This window comes from Entelurus aequoreus, linkage group LG17 (assembly GCF_033978785.1).
Source record: "Entelurus aequoreus isolate RoL-2023_Sb linkage group LG17, RoL_Eaeq_v1.1, whole genome shotgun sequence".
Lineage (NCBI taxonomy): Eukaryota > Metazoa > Chordata > Actinopteri > Syngnathiformes > Syngnathidae > Entelurus > Entelurus aequoreus.
In genome coordinates, this window is record NC_084747.1 from 7,232,425 (window position 1) to 7,256,540 (window position 24,116).

General features: G+C 37.2%; 1 protein-coding gene across 1 annotated transcript in view; it reads right to left on the reverse strand.

The window, feature by feature from the left end:
* Positions 1-24,116, reverse strand: part of LOC133632082 (serine/threonine-protein kinase TAO3-like) — a 186,425-nt gene that overhangs the window by 44,720 nt on the left and 117,589 nt on the right. Inside the window, exons 9-11 of the mRNA XM_062024319.1 lie at positions 16,907-16,998; positions 16,742-16,835; positions 1-58 (exon numbers count right to left, since the gene is read on the reverse strand). The exon at positions 1-58 is cut by the window's left edge and continues 24 nt beyond it. Coding sequence (XP_061880303.1) covers positions 1-58; positions 16,742-16,835; positions 16,907-16,998 — 244 coding nt within the window. The remainder of the gene's footprint in view (positions 59-16,741; positions 16,836-16,906; positions 16,999-24,116) is intronic.

Consider the following 24,116-nt stretch of genomic DNA (forward strand, 5'->3'; position numbering starts at 1 on the left):
TCTGTCCTGAGGAAATTTCTGTAGGCAGTAGTCCACAAAGCTTCGGAAAGGGTCGGACCTGGGACAACAACAGCATGAATATTAGCATCAAACATAAACACAGCGATGCAATGTGAGCACTTTATGTCCGCGCTCCTTTAACTGGCTGACGTAAGGCAAACGGAAGGTGTTAAGGCGGCCTACGTGAACTCCATGGTGTTCTGGGATCAATAGTCTCTCCTATTGCTATTGTACTATTTTTTCAGCTATAGTTCAAAGTTCAAGTTAAAGTAGCAATGATTGTCACACACACACGAGGTGTGGCGAAATTGTTCTCTGCATTTGACCCATCACCCTTGATCACCCCCTGGGAGGTGAGGGGAGCAGTGGGCAGCAGCGGTGGCCACGGCCGGGAATCATTTTTGGTGATTTAACCCCCAATTCCAACCCTTGATGCAGGTGAGCATAATGCTGCGGACTCTCCCCAAATGATAATAAACACCTCCCAGTCAACTACTAGTAACATCACTATGAGCCCGCTGACTTTCTAGAAATATAAGCGGCAGCTCAGCTCGCTCGCAGTCCTGGCTTGAGGTGAAGGCTAATTAGCTTTTAGCGTAACGTAAGCTCATTTTGCGGTGTGTGCGTGCGTGCATGCGTGTGTTACGGACAGCAAAACCCTGTCTGTCTGAGAGAAAGACAAGCATTATTGACCTACAGTTAACAACTAAGTTATTTCACTTGATCTTTTTCTGTGTTGAAGCAGCAAAAAAGAACATTATGTTAAATCAGGGGTCGGCAACCCGCGGCTCTCTTTAGCGCCGCCCTAGTGGCTCTCTGGAGCTTTTTTAAAAATGTTTGAAAAATGGAAAAAGATGAGGAAAAAAAAAAAGTTTTTGTTTTAATATGGTTTCCGTAGGAGGACAAACATGACGCAAACCTCCCTAATTGCTATAAAGCACACTGTTTATATTAAAGGCCTACTGAAATGAATTTTTTTTATTTAAACGGGGATAGCAGATCTATTCTATGTGTCATACTTGATCATTTCGCGATATTGCCATATTTTTGCTGAAAGGATTTAGTATAGAACAACGACGATAAAGATTGCAACTTTTGGTATCTGATAAAAAAAAGGCTTGCACCTACCGGAAGTAGCGTGACGTAGTCAGTTGAACATATACGCAAAGTTCCCTATTGTTTACAATGATGGCCGCATGAAGTGAGAGAGATTCGGACCGAGAAAGCGACAATTTCCCCATTAATTTGAGCGAGGATGAAAGATTTGTGGATGAGTAAAGTGCAAGTGAAGGACTAGTGGGGAGTTGAAGCTATTCAGATAGGGAAGATGCTGTGAGAGCCGGGGGTGACCTGATATTCAGCTGGGAATGACTACAACAGTAAATAAACACAAGACATATATATACTCTATTAGCCACAACACAACCAGGCTTATATTTAATATGCCACAAATTAATCCTGCATAAAAACACCTGCGTGTTTGTTATGCTAGCTCCTAGCTCCTCTGCTAGCTCCTAGCTCCATAGAACACGCCAATACAATTCAAACACCTGATCAACACACACAATCACTCAGCCCAAAAGACCGTTTACCTAACCCAAGGTTCATAAAGCTTATATATTTTTAAAAAGTTACGTACGTGACGCGCACATACGGTCAAGTTATCGAATGTTTAGCAGCCAAGGCTGCATACTCACGGTACCTGATATTCAGCTGGGAATGACTACAACAGTAAATAAACACAAGACATATATATACTCTATTAGCCACAACACAACCAGGCTTATATTTAATATGCCACAAATTAATCCTGCATAATAACACCTGCGTGTTTGTTATGCTAGCTCCTAGCTCCTCTGCTAGCTCCTAGCTCCATAGAACACGCCAATACAATTCAAACACCCGATCAACACACACAATCACTCAGCCCAAAAGACCGTTCACCTAACCCAAGGTTCATAAAGCTTATATATTTTTAAAAAGTTACGTACGTGACGCGCACTTACGGTACGGTACGTGTTATGCTAGCTCCTAGCTCCTCTGCTAGCTCCTAGCTCCATAGAACACGCCAATACAATTCAAACACATGATCAACACACACAATCACTCAGCCCAAAAGACCGTTCACCTAACCCAAGGTTCATAAAGCTTATATATTTTAAAAAAGTTACGTACATACGCAAAAAAAAGCCAAAGCTGCATACTCACAGTAGCACGTCTGCGTCTTTGTCATCCAAATCAAAGTAATCCTGGTAAGAGTCTGTGTTGTCCCAGTTCTCTACAGGCGTCTGTGTATCCAAATCAAAAGTCCTCCTGGTTAGAGTCTCTGTTATCCGAGTTCTTCCATCTTGACTGCATCTTTCGGGAATGTAAACAAAGAAGCGCCGGCTGTGTACTGTTGTGGCTGACTACGTTCGAAAAATACGTCCATTTCGCACCGACAACTTTCTTCTTTGCTTGCTTGGCTTCCTTCTCCATAATGCAATGAACATGATTGAAACAGATTCACGAACACAGATGTCCAGAATACTGTGGAATTATGAAATGAAAACAGAGCTTTTTCGTATTGGCTTCAATGTGGAAGGCATACCCGTGTTCGTCGGGCTACGTCACGCGCATACGTCATCCTCAGAGGCGTTTCGAACCGGAAGTTTAGCGGCAAATTTAAAATGTCACTTTATAAGTTAACCCGGCCGTATTGGCATGTGTTATAATGTTAAGATTTCATCATTGATATATAAACTATCAGACTGCGTGGTCGGTAGTAGTGGGTTTCAGTAGGCCTTTAAACATGCTTCACTGATTTGAGTATTTGGCGAGCGCCGTTTTGTCCTACTAATTTTGGCGGTCCTTGAACTCACCATAGTTTGTTTACAAGTATAACTTTCTCCGACTTTCTAGGACGTGTTTTGTGCCACTTCTTTTTCTGTCTCATTTTGTCCACCAAACTTTTAACGTTGTGCATGAATGCACAAAGGTGAGTTTTGTTGATGTTATTGACTTGTGTGGAGTGCTAATCAGACATATTTGGTCACTGCATGACTGCAAGCTAATCGATGCTAACATGCTATTTAGGCTAGCTATATGTACATATTGCAGCATTATGCCTCATTGGTAGCTATATTTGAGGTCATTTAGTTTCCTTTAAGCCATCTTAATTAAATTCATAACTCATGACACACTATCTGTATGTAATATGGCTTTTAATTTTTGCGGCTCCAGACAGATTTGTTTTTGTATTTTTGGTCCAATATGGCTCTTTCAACATTTTGGGTTGCCGACCCCTGTGTTAAATGAGGAGTTTCTGTCTCTGATAGTTGATATAATAATGTAACTGCATCATAAAGCCTACATGAACTCCATGGTGTTCAGGGATGAATAGTCTCTCCTATTGCTATTGTACTATTTTTTCAGCTATGGTTACATTAATCATTAGTAATGCAGCAGCCTAGTTTTGAATGGCAGGGTCCCTGCTATCACATGTTGATAAAAATATAACATTTGCATAATAAAAAATCAACTACAGGCTTCCCAAATGCTGTAATAAATTAAGCATGATGAGTTGAGCATATGTCAGCATGTGGCCCCACTTTTAACTCTTTTTTTCCAAACGCTTATTGCAAGCGTGTATTTACAGTAAGTCATTCATTTGACTTAGTCATTGTTTTGTCTTAGTAAGTCAATATTTACTAAGTCAAAATAATGACATACTTTAGTATCTCAGGTAGCTAGGACTGTTTTGTGTTTTGTTTTTACTTTACGGAAAAAATATGGAGATATATATCGTATATTGCCATTTAGCATACGGAGCGGAAAAAACCAACCAAAGGTTGTAGGCTACTCCACGCGACGAAGCTGGCCTACTTCAAAACAGTCTGTAGTCTATTGCCCCCCCCCAGCGATGAGATGGAGACGTGATGGTGGCGACAGGCCAAATTACACTGGAGAGACACTACCTTAAAGGCCTACTGAAATGATTTTTTTTAATTTAAACGGGGATAGCAGATCCATTGTATGTGTCATACTTGATCATTTCGCGATATTGCCATATTTTTGCTGAAAGGATTTAGTATAGAACGACGACGATAAAGTTCGCAACTTTTGGTCTCTGATAAAAAAAAAAGCCTTGCCCCTACCGGAAGTAGCGTGACGTAGTCAGTTGTTCGCCTCCTTATATTTTCCTATTGTTTTCAACGCAGCTAGAGCGATTCGGACCGAGAAAGCGACGATTACCCCATTAATTTGAGCCAGGATGAAAGATTCGTGGATGAGGAACGTCAGAGTGAAGGACTAGAGTGCAGTGCAGGACGTATCGTTTTTCGCTCTGACCGTAACTTAGGTACAAGGGTCTCATTGGATTCCACACTCTCTCCTTTTTCTATTGTGGATCACAGATTTTTATTTTAAACCACCTCGGATACTATATCCTCTTGAAAATGAGAGTCAAGAACGCGAAATGGACATTCACAGTGACTTTTATCTCCACGACAATACATCGGCGAAGCTCTTTAGCATGAGCTAACGTGATAGCATCTGGCTCAAATGCAGATAGAAACAAAATAAATAAACCCCTGACTGGAAGGATAGACAGAAGATCAACAATACTATTAAACCATGTACATGTAACTACACGGTTAATAATTCTCAGCCTGGCAAAGCTTAACAATGCTGTTGCTAACGACGCCATTGAAGCTAACTTAGCAACCGGACCTCACAGAGCTATGATAAAAACATTAGCGGAATATTGTACGGAATATGTACTTCACTGTGCAACCTACTAGTAAAAGTCTCAATCAATCAATCAATCAATCAAGCGCTCCACCTACGCCAGCCAGCCCTCATCTGCTCATCAACACCCGTGCTCACCTGCGTTCCAGCGATCGACGGCGCGACAAAGGACTTCACCCGATCACAGATGCGGTTGGCGGCTAGCATCGGCTAGCGCGTCTGCTATCCAAGTAAGTCCTCTTTGTTGTGTTGCTACAGCCAGCCGCTAATACGCCGATCCCACCTACAACTTTCTTCTTTGCAGTCTCCATTGTTCATTAAACAAATTGCAAAATATTCACCAACACAGATGTCCAGAATACTGTGGAATTATGAAATGAAAACAGAGCTTTTTGTATAGGCTTCTATGGGCTACCGATACTCCTGTTTCACTGGCTACGTCACGCGCATACGTCATCATCCAAAGGCGTTTTCAACCGGAAGTTTAGCGGGAAATTTAAAATGTCGCTTTATAAGTTAACCCGCCCGTATTGGCATGTGTTGCAACGTTAAGATTTCATCATTGATATATAAACTATCAGACTGCGTGGTCGCTAGTAGTGGCTTTCAGTAGGCCTTTAAGTAACAAATATTGAAACACTGAACCGGCAACCAGTCAAGTTGAGCAGAAAATAAAGAAAACAAATCCAGGTGTTTACGAAGCTAGTTTCAACCAATGTATTATTATTATACATATACTGTATAATATAATAATCATCAGTATATCAATAAATAATTCATATAAATACAATATTGTGTTGTTTTTATTGAATGTAAAAACAGTGAATGACTATACTGTATGTACTGCACATATAATGTGTGTATTATTAATATACAGCCCATCATATGAACAATGCATGGATGATGTAAAGAAGTGGATCAGTGGAGCTAAAAAAAAACCCCCAAAAAACAAAAGTACTGTAGCAGAGAAAGTAGCCTACTAAGATGGCGGCATTAAGGCATTCCCGCTGAGGGTCACTGAGGTGTCACTATCCGCAACTAATCCTATCATTTATTAATACGTGCTCTGCGATTAGTCCTGCAGCACATGCATGTAGACTTTTATTTATACGACGTGGTCCTCGTCGACTAGTCTCAGCTGGCTGGATGCTGCCGAAGCCTCAGGCCGTCATGGCGAGAGAGCCTCCAAAAATACCACCGCCGCCGCCGCCGCACTCCTCGCAGCGCCGTGGTTTCTCCCGCCTCAGCATTGCACTACAGACAACTGACGGATGCATATATCCACATTCATCCATAATTAAGAGTTACTTCTTTTATATGACTATAGTCATATTTTAAATAGCTAATGTTCCATCTTGTACTCTTTTCCTTTTTCTGATCGTCTCATGACAAAGTGCACTGTGGACGGCCTTGAAGTAGGAGGCAGAGAAGAGGAGTCCTCCCTGCTTCCCTTCTCGGGCCGACTTGAGATAACGGACACAATGGGCATCTGTGCGGGCGTGAGGGCGGGGGGAGAGATGGAGGAACAGAATGTTTTCGTGATGGTTTTCAGACCGATCTGGACCGGGCTAAGGAACGCTTGGGTGCTGGGTTGGTCTCAGGTTTGTCCTCTAAGCTTTGAGAATAAACCACAAAATACCAACTACTGCCTGTTGATTGAATATAAACATCAGTTTATTGCCATAAAAAGAATCTGGGAGAGACTAGCAATTTGAATTCCCCATTGGAGGAATGCTGGTCGACGCAACACAACCGTGCGAGCTTCACAACCTCCAGCATGCACCGCTACAACAAATAATATTTATTTAGGATTTTTAGCACGATTATACACCTATTTTATTCTTGACCTTCTTTAGCCGGAACTCAAAAATGTGGCTTGATAAAGACTCTCTGACACATTTTTGTGTACAAAAGACTTTCATTTTCATATTCTCGAACAGGTTTTACATTCCAAATACAGCCTGATATGTATGAAAGTGTTTAATTTACCCTTTTTATTCCGTTTCTTTGCAACAGTGGTTCTCAGAAAACACCAAGTACCACCATAATGACCAGCATTACAATACAGTAGCATAATAGATCAAATTATTCATTAAGAGCAAAGCAGAAACTTTTATCAACAAATATATATTTAATATTGTTGGCCTTTATAACATTACACACCTTTTTTAACAGTAACACTGTGTGAATACTAGGGGTGTAACGGCACACTAAAATTCCGGTTCGGTACGTACCTCGGTTTAGAGGTCACGGTTCGGTTCATTTTCGGTACAGTAAGAAAACAACAAAATATAAATTTTTTGGTTATTTACCAAATTTGTAAACAATGGCTTTATCCTTTTAACATTGGGAAAACTATAATAATTCTGCCCACGTTAATCAACATTAAACTGCCTCAAGTTGTTGCTCAGATTAAATAAAATGACAAAACTTTTCTTCTACATATAAAAAGTGCAACATTAAACAGTTTCAAGTCAACTCATCATGCTTAATTTATTACAGCATTTGGGAAGCCTGTAGTTGATTTTTATTATGTAAATGTTATATTTTTATCAACATGTGATAGCAGGGACCCTGCCATTCAAAACTAGGCTGCTGCATTACTAATAATGAATGTAACTATAGCTGAAAAAATAGTACAATAGCAATAGGAGAGTTCATGTACCGTATTTCCTTGAATTGCCGCCGGGAATATAGTATTCGCCTGCCGAGAATTACAGCCGGGTCAAACTCGTTTCGCAAAATAATTAGCGCATCCCGGGTCAAATATGAGTCATTAAATGACTCCCGCCTCCTGGTGGTAGAGGGCGCTAGTGATCCTTCTTGCGACTACCGGTACTGCAGAAGACCGGTGCTGCAGAAGAAGACAACAAGCAGCATGCGTGAGCCGCGATCGTTTGCTTGCACTTTTACCATGGACGATTACATATCTAAAATAAAACCGTTTTCTAAACTGGACTTTCAATCGTAGCAGGAGGTAATAGTTAAAGGAATATCTCCAGAGACTTTTAAAACTGAAGAAAGATAAGGAAGACTGCCTTTGATCAGAAGCAGCTGCAGATGGACATCATTTTTAAGTAAAGGTAAGACCATAATAAAGTGTTTTTTTATTAAATGTGCATTTCATGATAAGGTAAGCGCCGGAGTCAGAAGAGGTTTTAAAATAATTAGCGCATGCTTGCCCATCCCGCATGCTTTTGGTAAGCGCGGGAGTGAGAAGAGGTTTTAAATTAATTAGCGCCCCTGCGGCTATTCACGGAAATACGGTAGGCTTAATGGTGCAGTTACATTATTATATCAACTATCAGAGACAGAAACTCTTCATTTAACATAATGTCCTTTTTTGCTGTTTCAACACAGCTCAATCAACACAGAAAAAGGTAAAGTGAAATACCAGACAGACAGGGCTTTGCTGTCCGTAACACACACACACACACACCGCAAAATGAGCTAACGTTACGCTAAAAGCGAATTAGCCTTCACCTCAAGCCAGGACTGCGAGTGAGCTAAACTGCAGTTTAGGTTTCTAGAAGGTCAACGGGCTCGTAGTGATGTTACTAGTAGTTGACTGGGAGGTGTTTATTATCATTTGGGGAGAGTCCGCTGCCTGATGCTTACCTGCTAAGCACTGACTACATGCGCTCTGAATACGCACTGCTGATTGGCTGTTACCGCTCTGTTTGCAACCAATCAGATGGTTGTGTGGGTGGGACAATGCTGGGTGCTGTGTAGAGGACTGACAGAGACAGGCAGAAGGAAGCGGAGCAGCTTGTTAAGACTTTAGCTTCGGCGGCTACCTAATATGTTCGTGTGGAAACTAATTCGGTACACCTCCGAACCGAACCGAACCCACCGTACCGAAACGGTTCAATACAAATACACGTACCGTTACACCCCTAGTGAATACAGGAAAATAAAACACTGTACTTAATTTGTGTAATGTTCATATTGTTGTTACCCAACCAGCGTTTGTGGGTCTGATGGACCCGTTGCATTTTGTGGCTTTCAATGCCTCACAATCAAAACACTTTTATGTTAAAATACTGAACAGATGTTTACCTTATCCCAACAAACATCTGTTCAGTATTTTCCCGCGTCTCGTCAGCGCCAGGAGGCAGTAGCGCTCCATGCTGCGTACCCTTAGAAGATGTCTACGGTTGACACACTGAGCCGACGGCCGTTTCTGCTTGGTCTCAAACTTGCTAAAAGTCAATTCTAGATTATAATTCATGCATCTCTCTGTTCTTGTTGGAGTTGTGGTGCATTTTGAAATGGTTGTACTGCAAGCTTTGACAACTTCCTGTTTTGATAGGGCTCAACCACAGTCTGCGCACAATAGTAAGAATAAGTACAAAAATGGTGCTTTCAATTACATCACGTGCATTTCCGGCAGCACACGCACACACATTCTTGTATTTGTTACCTTCTTTAGACCCCCTGAAAAATGCCTACCTCTTTAGGACAACCATTTCTAGATATATAAAGATTTGTATTTACAACATTTATAATATATACATATCATGCAAGTATAAAAAAGCTTGTTGTGAAACATTTGTTGGACTTTCACAAGAAAAAGGTCACAATTTCACAACAAAAACTTAGAATTTTGGCAGTAATATAATAAAAGTCGTACTTTTACTCTACGCAAGTCAAAACGTCACAAGAAAAACTGAACATTTGTGCAATATTGTGATAAAAGTTGGAATTTTACTCAATAACTGTCGCAATTTTACAAGAAAAGCTTACCATTTTGGCAATTTTATGAAAAGAGTCGTAATTTTACTTGACAAAAGTCACAATTTTATAAGAAAACTTTAAAATGTTGGAAATATTATAATAATAATCAGACTTTTACTTGGCAAAATTATGACAAAAGTCATAATTTTACTAAAAAAAAAGCACTATTTTACAAGAAAAAAAAATTGGCAATATTGTGATAAAAGTTGGAATTGTATTCAATAACTGTCACAATTTTACAAGAAAAGCTTAACATTTTGGCATTTTTATGAAAAGAGTTGTAATTTTACTTGACAAAAGTCACAATTTTATAAGAAAACTTTAAAATGTTGGCAATATTATAATAATAATCAGACTTTTACTTGGCAAAATTATGACAAAAGTCATAATTTTACTAAAAAAAATGCACTATTTTACAAGAACAAAAAAATTGGCAATATTGTGATAAAAGTTGGAATTTTACTCAATAACTGTCGCAATTTTACAAGAAAAGCTTACCATTTTGGCAATTTTATGAAAAGAGTCGTAATTTTACTTGACAAAAGTCACAATTTTATAAGAAAACTTTAAAATGTTGGCAATATTATAATAATAATGAGACTTTTACTTGGCAAAATTATGACAAAAGTCATAATTTTACTAAAAAAAAATTCACTATTTTACAAGAACAAAAAAATTGGCAATATTGTGATAAAAGTTGGAATTTTACTCAATAACTGTCGCAATTTTACAAGAAAAGCTTAACATTTTGGCATTTTTATGAAAAGAGTTGTAATTTTACTTGACAAGTCACAATTTTATAAGAAAACTTTAAAATGTTGGCAATATTATAATAATAATGAGACTTTTACTTGGCAAAATTATGACAAAAGTCATAATTTTACTAAAAAAAAAAGCACTATTTTACAAGAAGAAAAAAATTGTCAATATTGTGATAAAAGTTGGAATTGTATTCAATAACTATCACAATTTTACAAGAAAAGCTTAACATTTTGGCATTTTTATGAAAAGAGTTGTAATTGTACTTGACAAAAGTCACAATTTTATAAGAAAACTTTAAAATGTTGGCAATATTATAATAATAATCAGACTTTTACTTGGCAAAATTATGACAAAAGTCATAATTTTACTAAAAAAAAGCACTATTTTACAAGAACAAAAAAATTGGCAATATTGTGATAAAAGTTGGAATTTTACTCAATAACTGTCGCAATTTTACAAGAAAAGCTTAACACTTTGGCATTTTTATGAAAAGAGTTGTAATTGTACTTGACAAAAGTCACAATTTTATAAGAAAACTTTAAAATGTTGGCAATATTATAATAATAATCAAACTTTTACTGGGCAAAATTATGACAAAAGTCATAATTTTACTAAAAAAAAATTCACTATTTTACAAGAACAAAAAAAATTGTCAATATTGTGATAAAAGGTTTTATATGACAAATGTCACCATTTTGCATTCAAAAGTAAACATTTTAAATAAAAAAGTAATAATTTTACAAGAAAATAAAGCAATATTACAGAAACAGAAAGAATATGAGAAATGGTTCCCAATTGTATAAGAAAGAAGTCAACACATTGTGAGAAAAAGACTATTAGTAAAAAAAAATTTTTTTTTGTTTTTTTGTAATTGGTCTTAAATCTTTATTATTAACTTCAAGTTATTACACTATGTCTCTATATACATATTTATTAATTAAAAAAAACAAAAACATTTTGGCCAAAGGTGGCACATTTCCATTTCTTACACACACTTGTTGACCAGAGGGGGAGCACTTTTAAAACCGACACACAGCCAACTTGAAAAATCCCTCCTTTTTGGGACCACCCTCATTTTGATAGAACTCACCACCAGGGGTGCAAATGAGACATCCTCTATTAGATGCAATGGTTTTCCGTATTGGGACCGTGATTTATGTCATCACTTGTTCACACCTCCTCATATGGAAGATACTTTTCCTTGTTGATGTCTCAAGAAGGGTAAAAATACAAGAACACACACACACACACTGGGGAAGTAACTTCATTAATCATTTATATCTCTCGGCACGCTAACCGCACCAGTGAGGGAACGTTAATTAATTCCCTGCATTCTTTTGGTACTTGTATTGATTGGAGTACGTAAAGGACTTGACTGGGTCAAACAACAACAACAACAACAACATCATAGTAGCCAAACAATAAACACGTGTTGTCTCTCAATGGTGGAAAGTCAAGCGCAAAACACTCAACGTGACGAAGGCGGCTCGACGCAGAAGGAGCGACAAGAGCGGCCTAATCAAAATGAAAACACTTCCCAGTTGTTTCATGTGCGCCACAATCGTCTCTGGAGAGTTTATTATTGGCTACAATCACACGGCTGGGGAGAAAAAAGCCGAGCGCGGCATAAAGCGGGAAGTAGCATACAGCGGACGCAACATTAGGTACGGTGCGGTTGTACGCTTAAGTGTGTCATTTGTGTTTTTATACACAGCACAGGTGTCAAACCCAAAGCCCGGGGGCCAGATGTGGCCCGCCGCTTCATTTTATTTGGCCCTCGAAAGCCTGGAAATAATATGTAGAGATGTCCGATAATATCGGCAGTCCGATAAATGCTTTAAAATGTAATATCGGAAATTATTAACAATTTTAATGTGGCCATGTAATACACTATTATTACACGTGCGTTATTTTTTATATTCAGATCTTCTGTTTCTAGCCGATACTACATAAAAAATGTTTTCCGTGCCATTTTGTTGTTGCTAATTATCTGCCTGAAAGCGGGTGACTCCACTGTAGAAATAGCCTGCATGTCTTCTAGCACATACGCTGCAACGGCTCGATCAACTTTGTCCGGGCTAGCAGTGCCTCCGTTAAAAATCCTTAGGTGGAGGTGGAGGTGAAGTGGCATCGGAGTCTGTGTCTCTCTTTACTAGCTTCGTCGAAGCGTGTTGCTTTTGTAGCTGTTTCAGCAGATTTGAATTGCTGTTTTGCGCAGTAGATAGGATCTTTGATCCAAGACACAACTTACATTTAACTAAAATGTTCTTTTCTTTGTGCTCGACAAAAGAAAAGTAGTGAGAATATCTCCATCTTAAGAAACTCGGCTTTGGCTCCGCCATGATGTCTTGTTAGTAAACACAGCGCCCCTCCCCCCAGCTCTCCAATGAAACACACTCAGATCTTCTGTTTCTAGCCGATACTACATAAAAAAATAACGTAAAATAACGCAGTAACGCATCATGTAGTAACGGTAACTGAGTTAGTTAGCAGTTAGCAGTTACCGTTACTACATGATGCGTTACGGCTAGAAACAGAAAATCTGAGTGTGTTTTATTGGTGAGCTGAGGGGAGGGGCGGGGGGGGGGGGGGGGGGGGGGCGCTGTGTTTACTAACAAGACCTCATGGCGGAGCCGAAGCAGAGTTTCTTAAGATGGAGATATTCTCACTACTTTTCTTTTGCCGAGCACAAAGAAAAGAAAACATTTTAGTTAAATGTAAGTTGTGTCTTGGATCAAAGATCCTATCTACTGCGCAAAACAGCAATTCAAATCTGCTGAAACAGCTACAAAAGCAACATGCTTCGACGAAGCTAGTAAAGAGAGACACAGACTCCGATGCCACTTCACCTCCACCTCCACCTAAGGATTTTTAACGGAGGCACTGCTAGCCAGGACAAAGTTGATAGAGCCGTTGCAGCGTATGTGCTAGAAGACATGCAGGCTATTTCTACAGTGGAGTCACCCGCTTTCAGGCAGCTAATTAGCATGATATCAGGCATCAAATGGCACGGAAAACATTTTCCACGTACCTGGACACAGTGAGCACATAAAAATGCAAAGTGAGCTAAAGAAAACTCTCCAAACTCTGCCTCTGCTCATCATTCAGCACTGAAGGTACACACTCTGTCAATTCTCTTGTATACTCTTTCATTCTAGACTTCTAGAGTGTTTGATTATCACATCAATCTAAATGTATAGACTATAAAGTTCACAAACATAAAGAGGGATCCTAGTGGGCCAGGCCAATCTTTCCTTATCTCTAAACTAAAATTGGAAAAATGCGTAGAGCAGGGGTCAGCAACCTTTTTGAAACCAAGAGCTACTTCTTGGGTAGTGATTAATGCGAAGGGCTACCAGTTTGATACACACTTCAATAAATTGCCAGAAATAGCCAATTTGCTCAATTTACCTTTAACTCTATGTTATTATTAATAATTAATGATATTTACACTTAATTGAACGGTTTAAAAGAGGAGAAAACACGAAAAAAATGACAATTAAATTTTGAAACATATTTTATCTTCAATTTCGACTCTTTAAAATTCAAAATTCAACCGAAAAAAAGAAGAGAAAAACTAGCTAATTAGAATCTTTTGGAAAAAATTAAAAAAATAATTTATGGAACATCATTAGTAATTTTTCTTGATTAAGATTAATTTTAGAATTTTGATGACATGTTTTAAATAGGTCAAAATCCAATCTACACTTTGTTAGAATATATAACAAATTGGACCAAGCGATGAGGTGGCGACTTGTCCAGGGTGTACCCCGCCTTCCGCCCGATTGTAGCTGAGATCGGCTCCAGCGACCCCAAAGGGAATAAGCTGTAGAAAATGGATGGATGGATGGATGGATGGACCAAGCTATATTTCTAACAAAGACAAATCATTATTTCTTCTAGATTTTCCAGAACAAAAATTTGAAAAGAAATTCAAAAGACTTTGAAATAAGATTTAAATTTGATTCTACAGATTTTCTAGATTTGCCAGAATAATTTTTTTGAATTTTAATCATAATAAGTTTGAAGAAATATTTCACAAATATTCTTCGTCGAAAAAACAGAAGCTAAAATGAAGAATTCAATTAAAATGTATTTATTATTCTTTACAATAAAAAAAATAAATTTACTTGAACATTGATTTAAATTGTCAGGAAAGAAGAGGAAGGAATTTAAAAGGTAAAAAGTAGGGATGTCCGATAATATCGCCCTGCCGACATTATCGGCCGATAAATGCGTTAAAATGTAATATCGGAAATTATCGGTATCAGGTTTTTTATTATCTGTATCGTTTTTTGTTTTTTTTAATTTAGTTTTTTTTATTAAATCAACATAAAAAACACAAGATACACTTACAATTAGTGCACCAACCCAAAAAACCTCCCTCCCCCCATTTCTTTCTGTTATCAATATTCTGGTTCCTACATTATATATCAATATATATCAATACAGTCTGCAAGGGATACAGTCCGTAAGCACACATAATTGTGCGTGCTGCTGGTCCACTAATAGTACTAACCTTTAACAGTTAATTTTACTCATTTTCATTCATTACTAGTTTCTATGTAACTGTTTTTATATTGTTTTACTTTCTTTTTTATTCAAGAAAATGTTTTTAATTTAGTTATCTTATTTTTTGTATTTTTTTTTTAAAGTACCTTATCTTCACCATACATGGTTGTCCAAATTAGGCATAATAATGTGTTAATTCCACGACTGTATATATCGGTTGATATCGGTATCGGTTGGTATCGGTAATTAAAGAGTTGGACAATATCGGAATATCGGATATCGGCAAAAAGCCATTATCGGACATCCCTAGTAAAAAGGTATATGTGTTTAAAAATCCTAAAATCATTTTTAAGGTTGTATTTTTTCTCTAAAATTGTCTTTCTGAAAGTTATAAGAAGCAAAGTAAAAAAATGTATGCATTTATTTAAACAAGTGAAGACCAAGTCTTTAAAATATTTTCTTGGATTTTCAAATTCTATTTGAGTTTTGTCTCTCTTAGAATTAAAAATGTCAGGCAAAGCGAGACCAGCTTGCTAGTAAATAAATACAATTTAAAAAATAGAGGCAGCTATTTTTAGAACAGGCCAGCGGGCTACTCATCTGGTCCTTACGGGCGACCTGGTGCCCGCGGGCACCGCATTGGTGACCCCTGGGGCCGTACTTATCAAGCTTCTTAGAGTGCCATTTTACACTTAAGTCCTGAGAATTTGCGAAATTTAGTCCTACTCTCAAACTTAAGAATAAAAGCTTTTTATCAACGTTCTTAGGTCTAAGAATCACTCCTACTCTCCACGATATTTAAGAGACCTTCAGAGGTGTCTTAAGTGGTTAGGAGTTGCCAGCAGGGGATGGCACTGAGGCGAGAGAGACGTGCGCGAACGTTCAGGGAACGGAACAATGTTTTTTTTTTTTTTTGACGACAAGCAGCTGATCAAACGGTATCGTTTAGAGAGAGCGGATATTATTTTTGTCACAGATTTAATACTTTTCGATTCTTTGTTGATTTCTGCATGTGGCTGCAGTGGGCTAGTATATATAGAGCCACCCACACCAGTTTCAAATTAGTTGCCTAATTAATGAATTGGAAAGAAAATGTTATGACAGTAGCGTATGTGTGTGGCCGTGAGGTGAGTGACGTCAGTGAGTGTGTGGGCGAGAGAAGAGAAGAGAGGGAGCGGTAGCGTGAGTGCCGACGGGGACTAGTTTGTTTTGTATTATTTTGTACTTTATTGTCAAAATATACACTCCCATTGTCCACTTAAATATTTCCAAGATATTTCTTTATTCCTAGACAACGGATTCCCTTCCGTGATTGGTCATTTCTATGGACACAGAAATGACGTCACCTAAAATTGCGTTTACGGCACATAGTAATGTCGTAATTCAGCTCTGAGTGTGACACTTAAGATTCAGTCCTACACTTCGCTGAAAGTGTGAGTAAGACGCTTGATAACTAACTTTTAAGTGCAGCTTTCAGCGAAGAATTTATTTACTCTTAAGTCAACTCTTAGCAGACTTCTTAGGAGTAATTCTAAGAAGCTTGATAAGTACGGCCCCTGGGGTAGAGTGTTCTGGGCTTCGGTACAGTGTTGATCTCCTGAAGACATGATTTTATTTCTGAATTCCTTGAGAGAAAAAAATGCCTTGTTAGGCTTTGTGTATGTCATGTGTGCCTTCCTTGGGTGAAGCCAGGTTTACAGCTATGTTGTTATTATGCTGTTTGTTACTTATGTACGTTATGTTGCAGCTATTTAAAATAGTTTTGTCAATTTGTTCTGGCGACAAATTGGCCCTTAAAAACATATATTTGTGTGTTGTATGTAGACCACATTGCTTAGCAGAGTTCAGTGATGCAAATGCATGCCAAGTTGATCAACACATTGTATTATTGCCCAGTGCAATAACAGTACTGAAATGAAGGCTAAAAGGGCATTAATGGGAGCCTTGTGTTGTTTTGCAGTATGTCATGTCGTGTTGCATTGCCGTGGTGTTGCCAACTTACCACTCATTGGACTGCAGAGTGGGGGAGTCGTTCTGTGCGATGTGATATAAGGCACTCATGGCGTTCATGTTGAACAAGGGCGGTTTACGTTCCGCTGAGCGAGACAGAGACGGAATTTGAACTTCTCCGTAAAGAGTCCGTGTGTCATGTCAGCGACTGTCTCACCTAATTCGATACAGGTGATCCCCAGGGACCAGATGTCCACCTTCCCCTCGTACTGACCCTCGTCCATGGCTAATATCACTTCTGGGGCCATCCTGAGGACACACAAAGAGACAGAGAGCGTTTATGTACACTGCATATTTATATACACTGTGTGTGTATGTATGATGAAACAAACACACAAAAAAAAACGCCATGAAAACGTGCTAATCTGTAAAGCCCCTCGGAGCTTTTAAAGACTCTGCTGCACGGCGATATCAGCTCCGGCGGTGCGTGAGAGCCCCCACGTGACGGCAAGGGAGGCAAGTCGCGTGGAGTTCATCCGCGGGTCCGACTGTTTGCGGGATTTGCTCCCGTCGACATCAAAAGGAGGAGAGTGGAGCAGCTGACTATTATCTACTGGGTGAGAGAGAATAGCTTCGTTCTGAGACTTCCTAGCTGACACTGTACTCCTTCACGCACTCAATAAAGAGCTTAGCCACGACGTCTATTATGTAAATCAGGGGTGTCAAACGTAAGGCCCGAGGGCCGGATCAGGCCCGCGAACAGGTTTTATCCGGCCCGAGGGATGAGTTAGCTAAGTATAAAAATGAGCCAAAATTTTTGAATGAAAGAAACTGCTGTTCTAAATGTGTCCACTAGATGTCGCAATAGCAATTCTTTGTATCTTTGTAGAAGATGCTACATATGGGAAAAAAAAATAATGATACATTTTAAAAAACACATGTTAATGCACCAGTCGAGGAAAATGAGCAAACTACATAAATAACATCCTATAATTTGATTTTTATCTTGATGGATTGAAAATTGCCACCAATGAGTTGACAGATGAACATTATCACATAATTTATTTAGAAAATTTAAATAACGACAAATAAAGATAGAATACTATTAACCGCAACATGCAAGTGTAAAAAAAACATTATGATTTGAACATTTTCAGAATGTGCTTGTTCTATTATTAAACAAAGAAAACAATCTGAAGTTTTCTTTATTTTTAATTTATTGTGTCGTGATTTTACCAGTCCGGCCCACTTGGGAGTAGATTTTTCTCCATGTGGCCCTCAATCTAAAATGAGTTTGACACCCCTGATGTAAATGATTATTATTCCTTACTCAAACGTCCGCTTTTACGTAAAACGTACCTTTTATTAACGGTGGTGTGTGTGGCGGGAGAATACATCGTGGCGTAGATGTTTGGACGGATACCGTATTTTTCGGAGTATAAGTCACACCGGCCGAAAATGCATAATAAATAGGGATGTCCGATAATGGCTTTTTGCCGATATCCGATATTCCGATATTGTCCAACACTTTAATTACCTATACTGATATCAACCGATAAATGCAGTCGTGGAATTAACACATTATTATGCCTAATTTGGACAACCATGTATGGTGAAGATAAGGTACTTTTTAAAAAAATTAGTAAAATATTAGTCTCCTAGCCGCTCAGGCAAATCATATGGTCTAAAAATGCATTTTTCCATCGACAACATGACATCATCGCGCCAAGTGCGTGCTCTTTCAGTCAATTAGTGCGCATATCTACAGCCCAGCCCCCGGCCAAATTTTTTTAAATTGTAATTTTGAAGAATTTATCTGAATGTGCATGAACTATTTCTGTTCAAAGTTGTTAGAAATGTTAAATGTTTAAATATTAACTGTCAGTTTACTGTACTGTGCCAACTGTACTACTATATGAGTTAGGGATGTCCGATAATGGCTTTTTGCCGATATCCGATATTCCGATATTGTCCAACTCTTTAATTACCGATACCGATATCAACCGATACCGATATCAACCGATATATGCAGTCGTGGAATTAACACATTATTATGCCTAATTTGGACAACCAGGTATGGTGAAGATAAGGTACTTTTTTAAAAAATTAGTAAAATAAGATAAATAAATTAAAAACATTTTCTTGAATAAAAAAGAAAGTAAAACAATATAAAAACAGTTACATAGAAACTAGTAATGAATGAAAATTAGTAAAATTAACTGTTAAAGGTTAGTACTATTAGTGGACCAGCAGCACGCACAATCATGTGTGCTTACGGACTGTATCCCTTGCAGACTGTATTGATATATATTGATATATAATGTAGGAACCAGAATATTGATAACAGAAAGAAATGGGGGGAGGGAGGTTTTTTGGGTTGGTGCACTAATTGTAAGTGTATCTTGTGTTTTTTATGTTGATTTAATAAAAAAACAAAAAACAAAAAACAAAAAAAACACTGATACCGATAATAAAAAAAACGATACCGATAATTTCCGATATTACATTTTAACGCATATATCGGCCGATAATAATAACGGCAGGCTGATATTATCGGACATCCCTAATAATAAAGAAGGAAAAAAACATATAAGTCGCACCGGAGTATAAGTCGCATTTTTTGGGGAAATGTATTTGCTAAAAGCCAACACCAAGAATAGACATTTGAAAGGCAATTTAAAATAAATCAAGAATAGTGAACAACAGGCTGAATAAGTGTACGTTATATGAGGCATAAATAACCAACTGATTTGAACTGAATTGGCAGCCACGCTTCCGTCAGTCTACCCCAGGGCAGCTGTGGCTACGAAAGTAGCTTACCACCACCAGGTGTGAATGAATGATGGGTTTTTAACATGTAAAGCGACTTTGGGTACTTAGAAAAGCGCTATATAAATCCCAGGTATTATAACTGAGAACGTGCCTGGTATGTTAAAGGCCTACTGAAATGAATTTTTTTTAATTTAAACGGGAATAGCAGATCCATTCTATGTGTCATACTTGATCATTTCGCGATATTGCCATATTTTTGCTGAAAGGATTTAGTAGAGAAAATCGACGATAAAGTTCGCAACTTTTGCTCGCTGATAAAAAAAAAGCCTTGCCTGTACCGGAAGTAGCGTGACGTCGCAGGTTGAAAGGCTCCTCACATTTTCCCATTGTTTACACCAGCAGCGAGAGCGATTCGGACCGAGAAAGCGACGATTACCCCATTAATTTGAGCCAGGATGAAAGATTCGTGGATGAGGAACGTCAGAGTGAAGGACTAGAGTGCAGTGCAGGACGCATCTTTTTTCGCTCTGACCGTAACTTAGGTACAAGCTGGCTCATTGGATTCCACACTCTCTCCTTTTTCTATTGTGGATCACGGATTTGTATTTTAAACCACCTGGGATACTATATCCTCTTGAAAATGAGAGTCGAGCGCGCGAAATGGACATTTAAAGTGACTTTTATCTCCACGACAATACATCGGTGACACACTTAGCTACTGAGCTAACGTGATAGCATCGTTCTCAAATGAAGATAGAAACAAAAGAAATAAACCCCTGACTGGAAGGATAGACAGAAGATCAACAATACTATTAAACCATGGACATGTAACCACACGGTTAATAACTCTCAGCCTGGTAAGGCTCAACAATGCTGTTGCTAACGACGCTAAGGCTAATTTAGCAACTTAGCAACCGGACCTCACAGAACTATGATAAAAACATTAGCGCTCCACCTACACCAGCCAGCCCTCATCTGCTCATCAACACCCGTGCTCACCTGCGTTCCAGCGATCGACGGCGCGACGAAGGACTTCACCCGTGGGTTTGGCGGCAAGCATCGGCTAGGTGTAGTAAGTAGTCCTTGTTGTGTTGCTGTAAGTATTGTACTTAGCCGCTAATACACCGATCGATCCCACCTACAACGTTCTTCTTTGCAGCCTCCATTGTTCATTAAACAAATTGCAAAAGATTCACCAACACAGATGTCCAGAATACTGTGGAATTTTGTCGAAGAAAACAAGAGGTTTTTGTATCGGGTCGATGGGGTCCAACCACTTCCGTGGATTTTGTGACGTCACGCGCATAAATCATATCCAAAGGAGTTTTTCCAACCGGAAGTGTGGCGGGAATTTTAAAATGTCACTTTATAAGTTAACCCGGCCGTATTGGCATGTGTTGCAATGTTAAGATTTCATCATTGATATTTCAACTATCAGACTGCGTGGTCGCTAGTAGTGGCTTTCAGTAGGCCTTTAACGTAACATATTATGGTAAGAGTCATTCAAATAACTATAACATATAGAACATGCTATACGTTTACCAAACAATCTGTCACTCCTAATCGCTAAATCCCATGAAATCTTATACGTCTAGTCTCTTACGTGAATGAGCTATATAATATTATTTGATATTTTACACTAACGTGTTAATTTCACACATAAGTCGCTCCTGAGTATAAGTTGCACCCCCGGCCAGACTATGAAAAAAACTGCGATTTATAGTCCGAAAAATACGGTAAAAAGAATAAGAGACTTATTATACTGGTCTTACTTAAAAATGCACACACACTGCAAAAAGTGAAATCTAAGTAGGATGAAATATGTCAAATAAGGGTGATATTTGCTTTTTTTCTGTCTGATAAGATCATTCTTCTCACTAAGCAGATTTTATGTTAGAGTGTTTTACTTGTTTTAAGTGTTTTGCTCCTAAATGATCTCAGTAAGATATTACAGCTTGTTGCTGAGATTTGATGACCTATATTGAGTAAAACATGCTTGAAACTAGAATATCAACTGTTGCAAAGCTGTCATCAACACCCACAAGTATAAAACTACTTTTTTAAAGTAATCATTTCCTACTTCAAGCATGAAAAAAAAAAAATCATGATGCCGAGCGCATATCATTATCTCAAGATAATGGCACTAGCTTTTACTTCATTTAAGAATATTTTTCAACATATTGAGCAAAAAGGTGCAATTTTTTTTTCTACCAAGAAAAGTGCACTTGTTATTAGTGAGAATATACTTATTTTAAGGTATTTTTGGGTTCATTGAAGTTAGCTAATTTTACTTGTTTTGGAAAGTCTTGACAAGTCGAATTTTCTTGTTCTATAGGCAGATAATTTTGCTTAATTCAAATAAAATACCCCTCATTTTTGTATTTTTTTTCTTGCTTTTGAACACTGACTTTTTGCAGTGCATTTAGTTGTATTCAGTGTTAAAACATATTATATGGCTCTCACAGAAATACATTTTAAAATATTTGGCTTTCGTTCCTGACCCCTGGTCTAGTCTCTTACGTCAGTGGTCCCCAACCACCGGGCCACGGACTGGTACCAATTGGTACCGGGCCACACGACAAATTAAATTTTAGTATTTATTTATTTTTTTTATTTTTTATTAAATCAACATAAAAAACACAATATATACATTATATATCAATATAGATCAATACAGTCTGCAGGGATACAGTCCGTAAGCACACATGGTTGTATTACTTTATGAAAAAAAAAAAAAAAAAAAAAAAAAAAAAAATTTTTTTTTTTTCCATAACTTGAGTTGATTTATTTTGGAAAACCTTGTTACATTGTTTAATGCATCCAGCGGGGCATCACAACAAAATTAGGCATAATAATGTGTTAATTCCACGACTGTATATATCGGTATCGGTTGATATCGGAATCGGTAATAAAGAGTTGGACAATATCGGAATATCGGCAAAAAAGCCAAAATGTGTTTGTCATTCTTGTTTGGTGTGGGTTCACAGTGTGGCGCATATTTGTAACAGTGTTAAAGTTGTTTATACGGCTACCCTCATTTTGACCTGTATGGCTGTTGACCAAGTATGCCTTGCATTCACTTGTGTGTGTGTGTGAAAAGCCGTAGATATTATGTGATTGGGCCGGCACGCAAAGGCAATATTGTTGTCTGGGTGGAAATCGGGAGAAATTCGGGAGAATGGTTGCCCCGGGAGATTTTCGGGAGGGGCACTGAAATTCGGGAGTCTCCCGGGAACATCGGGAGGGTTGGCAAGTATGACTGGGAGACGCAACTGCTCTGTACTTCTCCCTACGTCCGTGTACCACTCCGTACAGCGGCGTTTTAAAAACTTTGAAAATAATTTTTTACCTTGAAAATCATTTTTTACCTTGAAAATCAACTTTTACCTTGAAAATCATTTTTTTTACCTTGAAAATAATTTTTTACCTTGAAAATCATTTTTTTACCTTGAAAATCAACTTTTACCTTAAAAATCATTTTTTACCTTGAAAATCATTTTTACCTTGAAAATCAACTTTTACCTTGAAAATCAACTTTTACCTTGAAAATCATTTTTTTTACCTTGAAAATAATTTTTACCTTGAAAATCATTTTTACCTTGAAAATCATTTTTTACCTTGAAAATCATTTTTTACCTTGAAAATCACCTTTTACCTTGAAAATCAACTTTTACCTTGAAAATCACCTTTTACCTTGAAAATAATTTTTTACCTTGAAAATAATTTTTTTTAACCTTGAAAATATTTTTTTTTACCTTGAAAATAATTTTTTTTACCTTGAAAATCATTTTTTACCTTGAAAATCATTTTTTACCTTGAAAATCATTTTTACTTTGAAAATCAATTTTTACCTTGAAAATCATTTTTTTACTTTGAAAATCATTTTTTTACTTTGAAAATCTTTTTTACCTTGAAAATCTTTTTTACTTTGAAAATCATTTTTTACCTTGAAAATCAATTTTTACCTTGAAAATCATTTTTTACCTTGAAAATCAACTTTTACCTTGAAAATCATTTTTTTACCTTGAAAATAATTTTTTACCTTGAAAATCTTTTTTTTTACCTTGAAAATCTTTTTTTTTTACCTTGAAAAACATTTTTTACCTTGAAAATCTTTTTTTACCTTGAAAATCTTTTTTACTTTGAAAATCAATTTTTACCTTGAAAATCATTTTTTTTTACTTTGAAAATCATTTTTTTTACCTTGAAAATCTTTTTTACTTTGAAAATCATTTTTTACCTTGAAAATCAATTTTTACCTTGAAAATAATTTTTTACCTTGAAAATCAACTTTTACCTTGAAAATAATTTTTTTTACCTTGAAAATAATTTTTTACCTTGAAAACCATTTTTTTTACCTTGAAAATCATTTTTTTTTACCTTGAAAATCATTTTTTACCTTGAAAATCATTTTTTACCTTGAAAATCTTTTTACTTTGAAAATCAATTTTTACCTTGAAAATCATTTTTTTACTTTGAAAATCATTTTTTTTACCTTGAAAATCTTTTTTACCTTGAAAATCTTTTTTACTTTGAAAATCATTTTTTACCTTGAAAATCAATTTTTACCTTGAAAATCATTTTTTACCTTGAAAATCAACTTTTACCTTGAAAATCATTTTTTTACCTTGAAAATAATTTTTTACCTTGAAAAT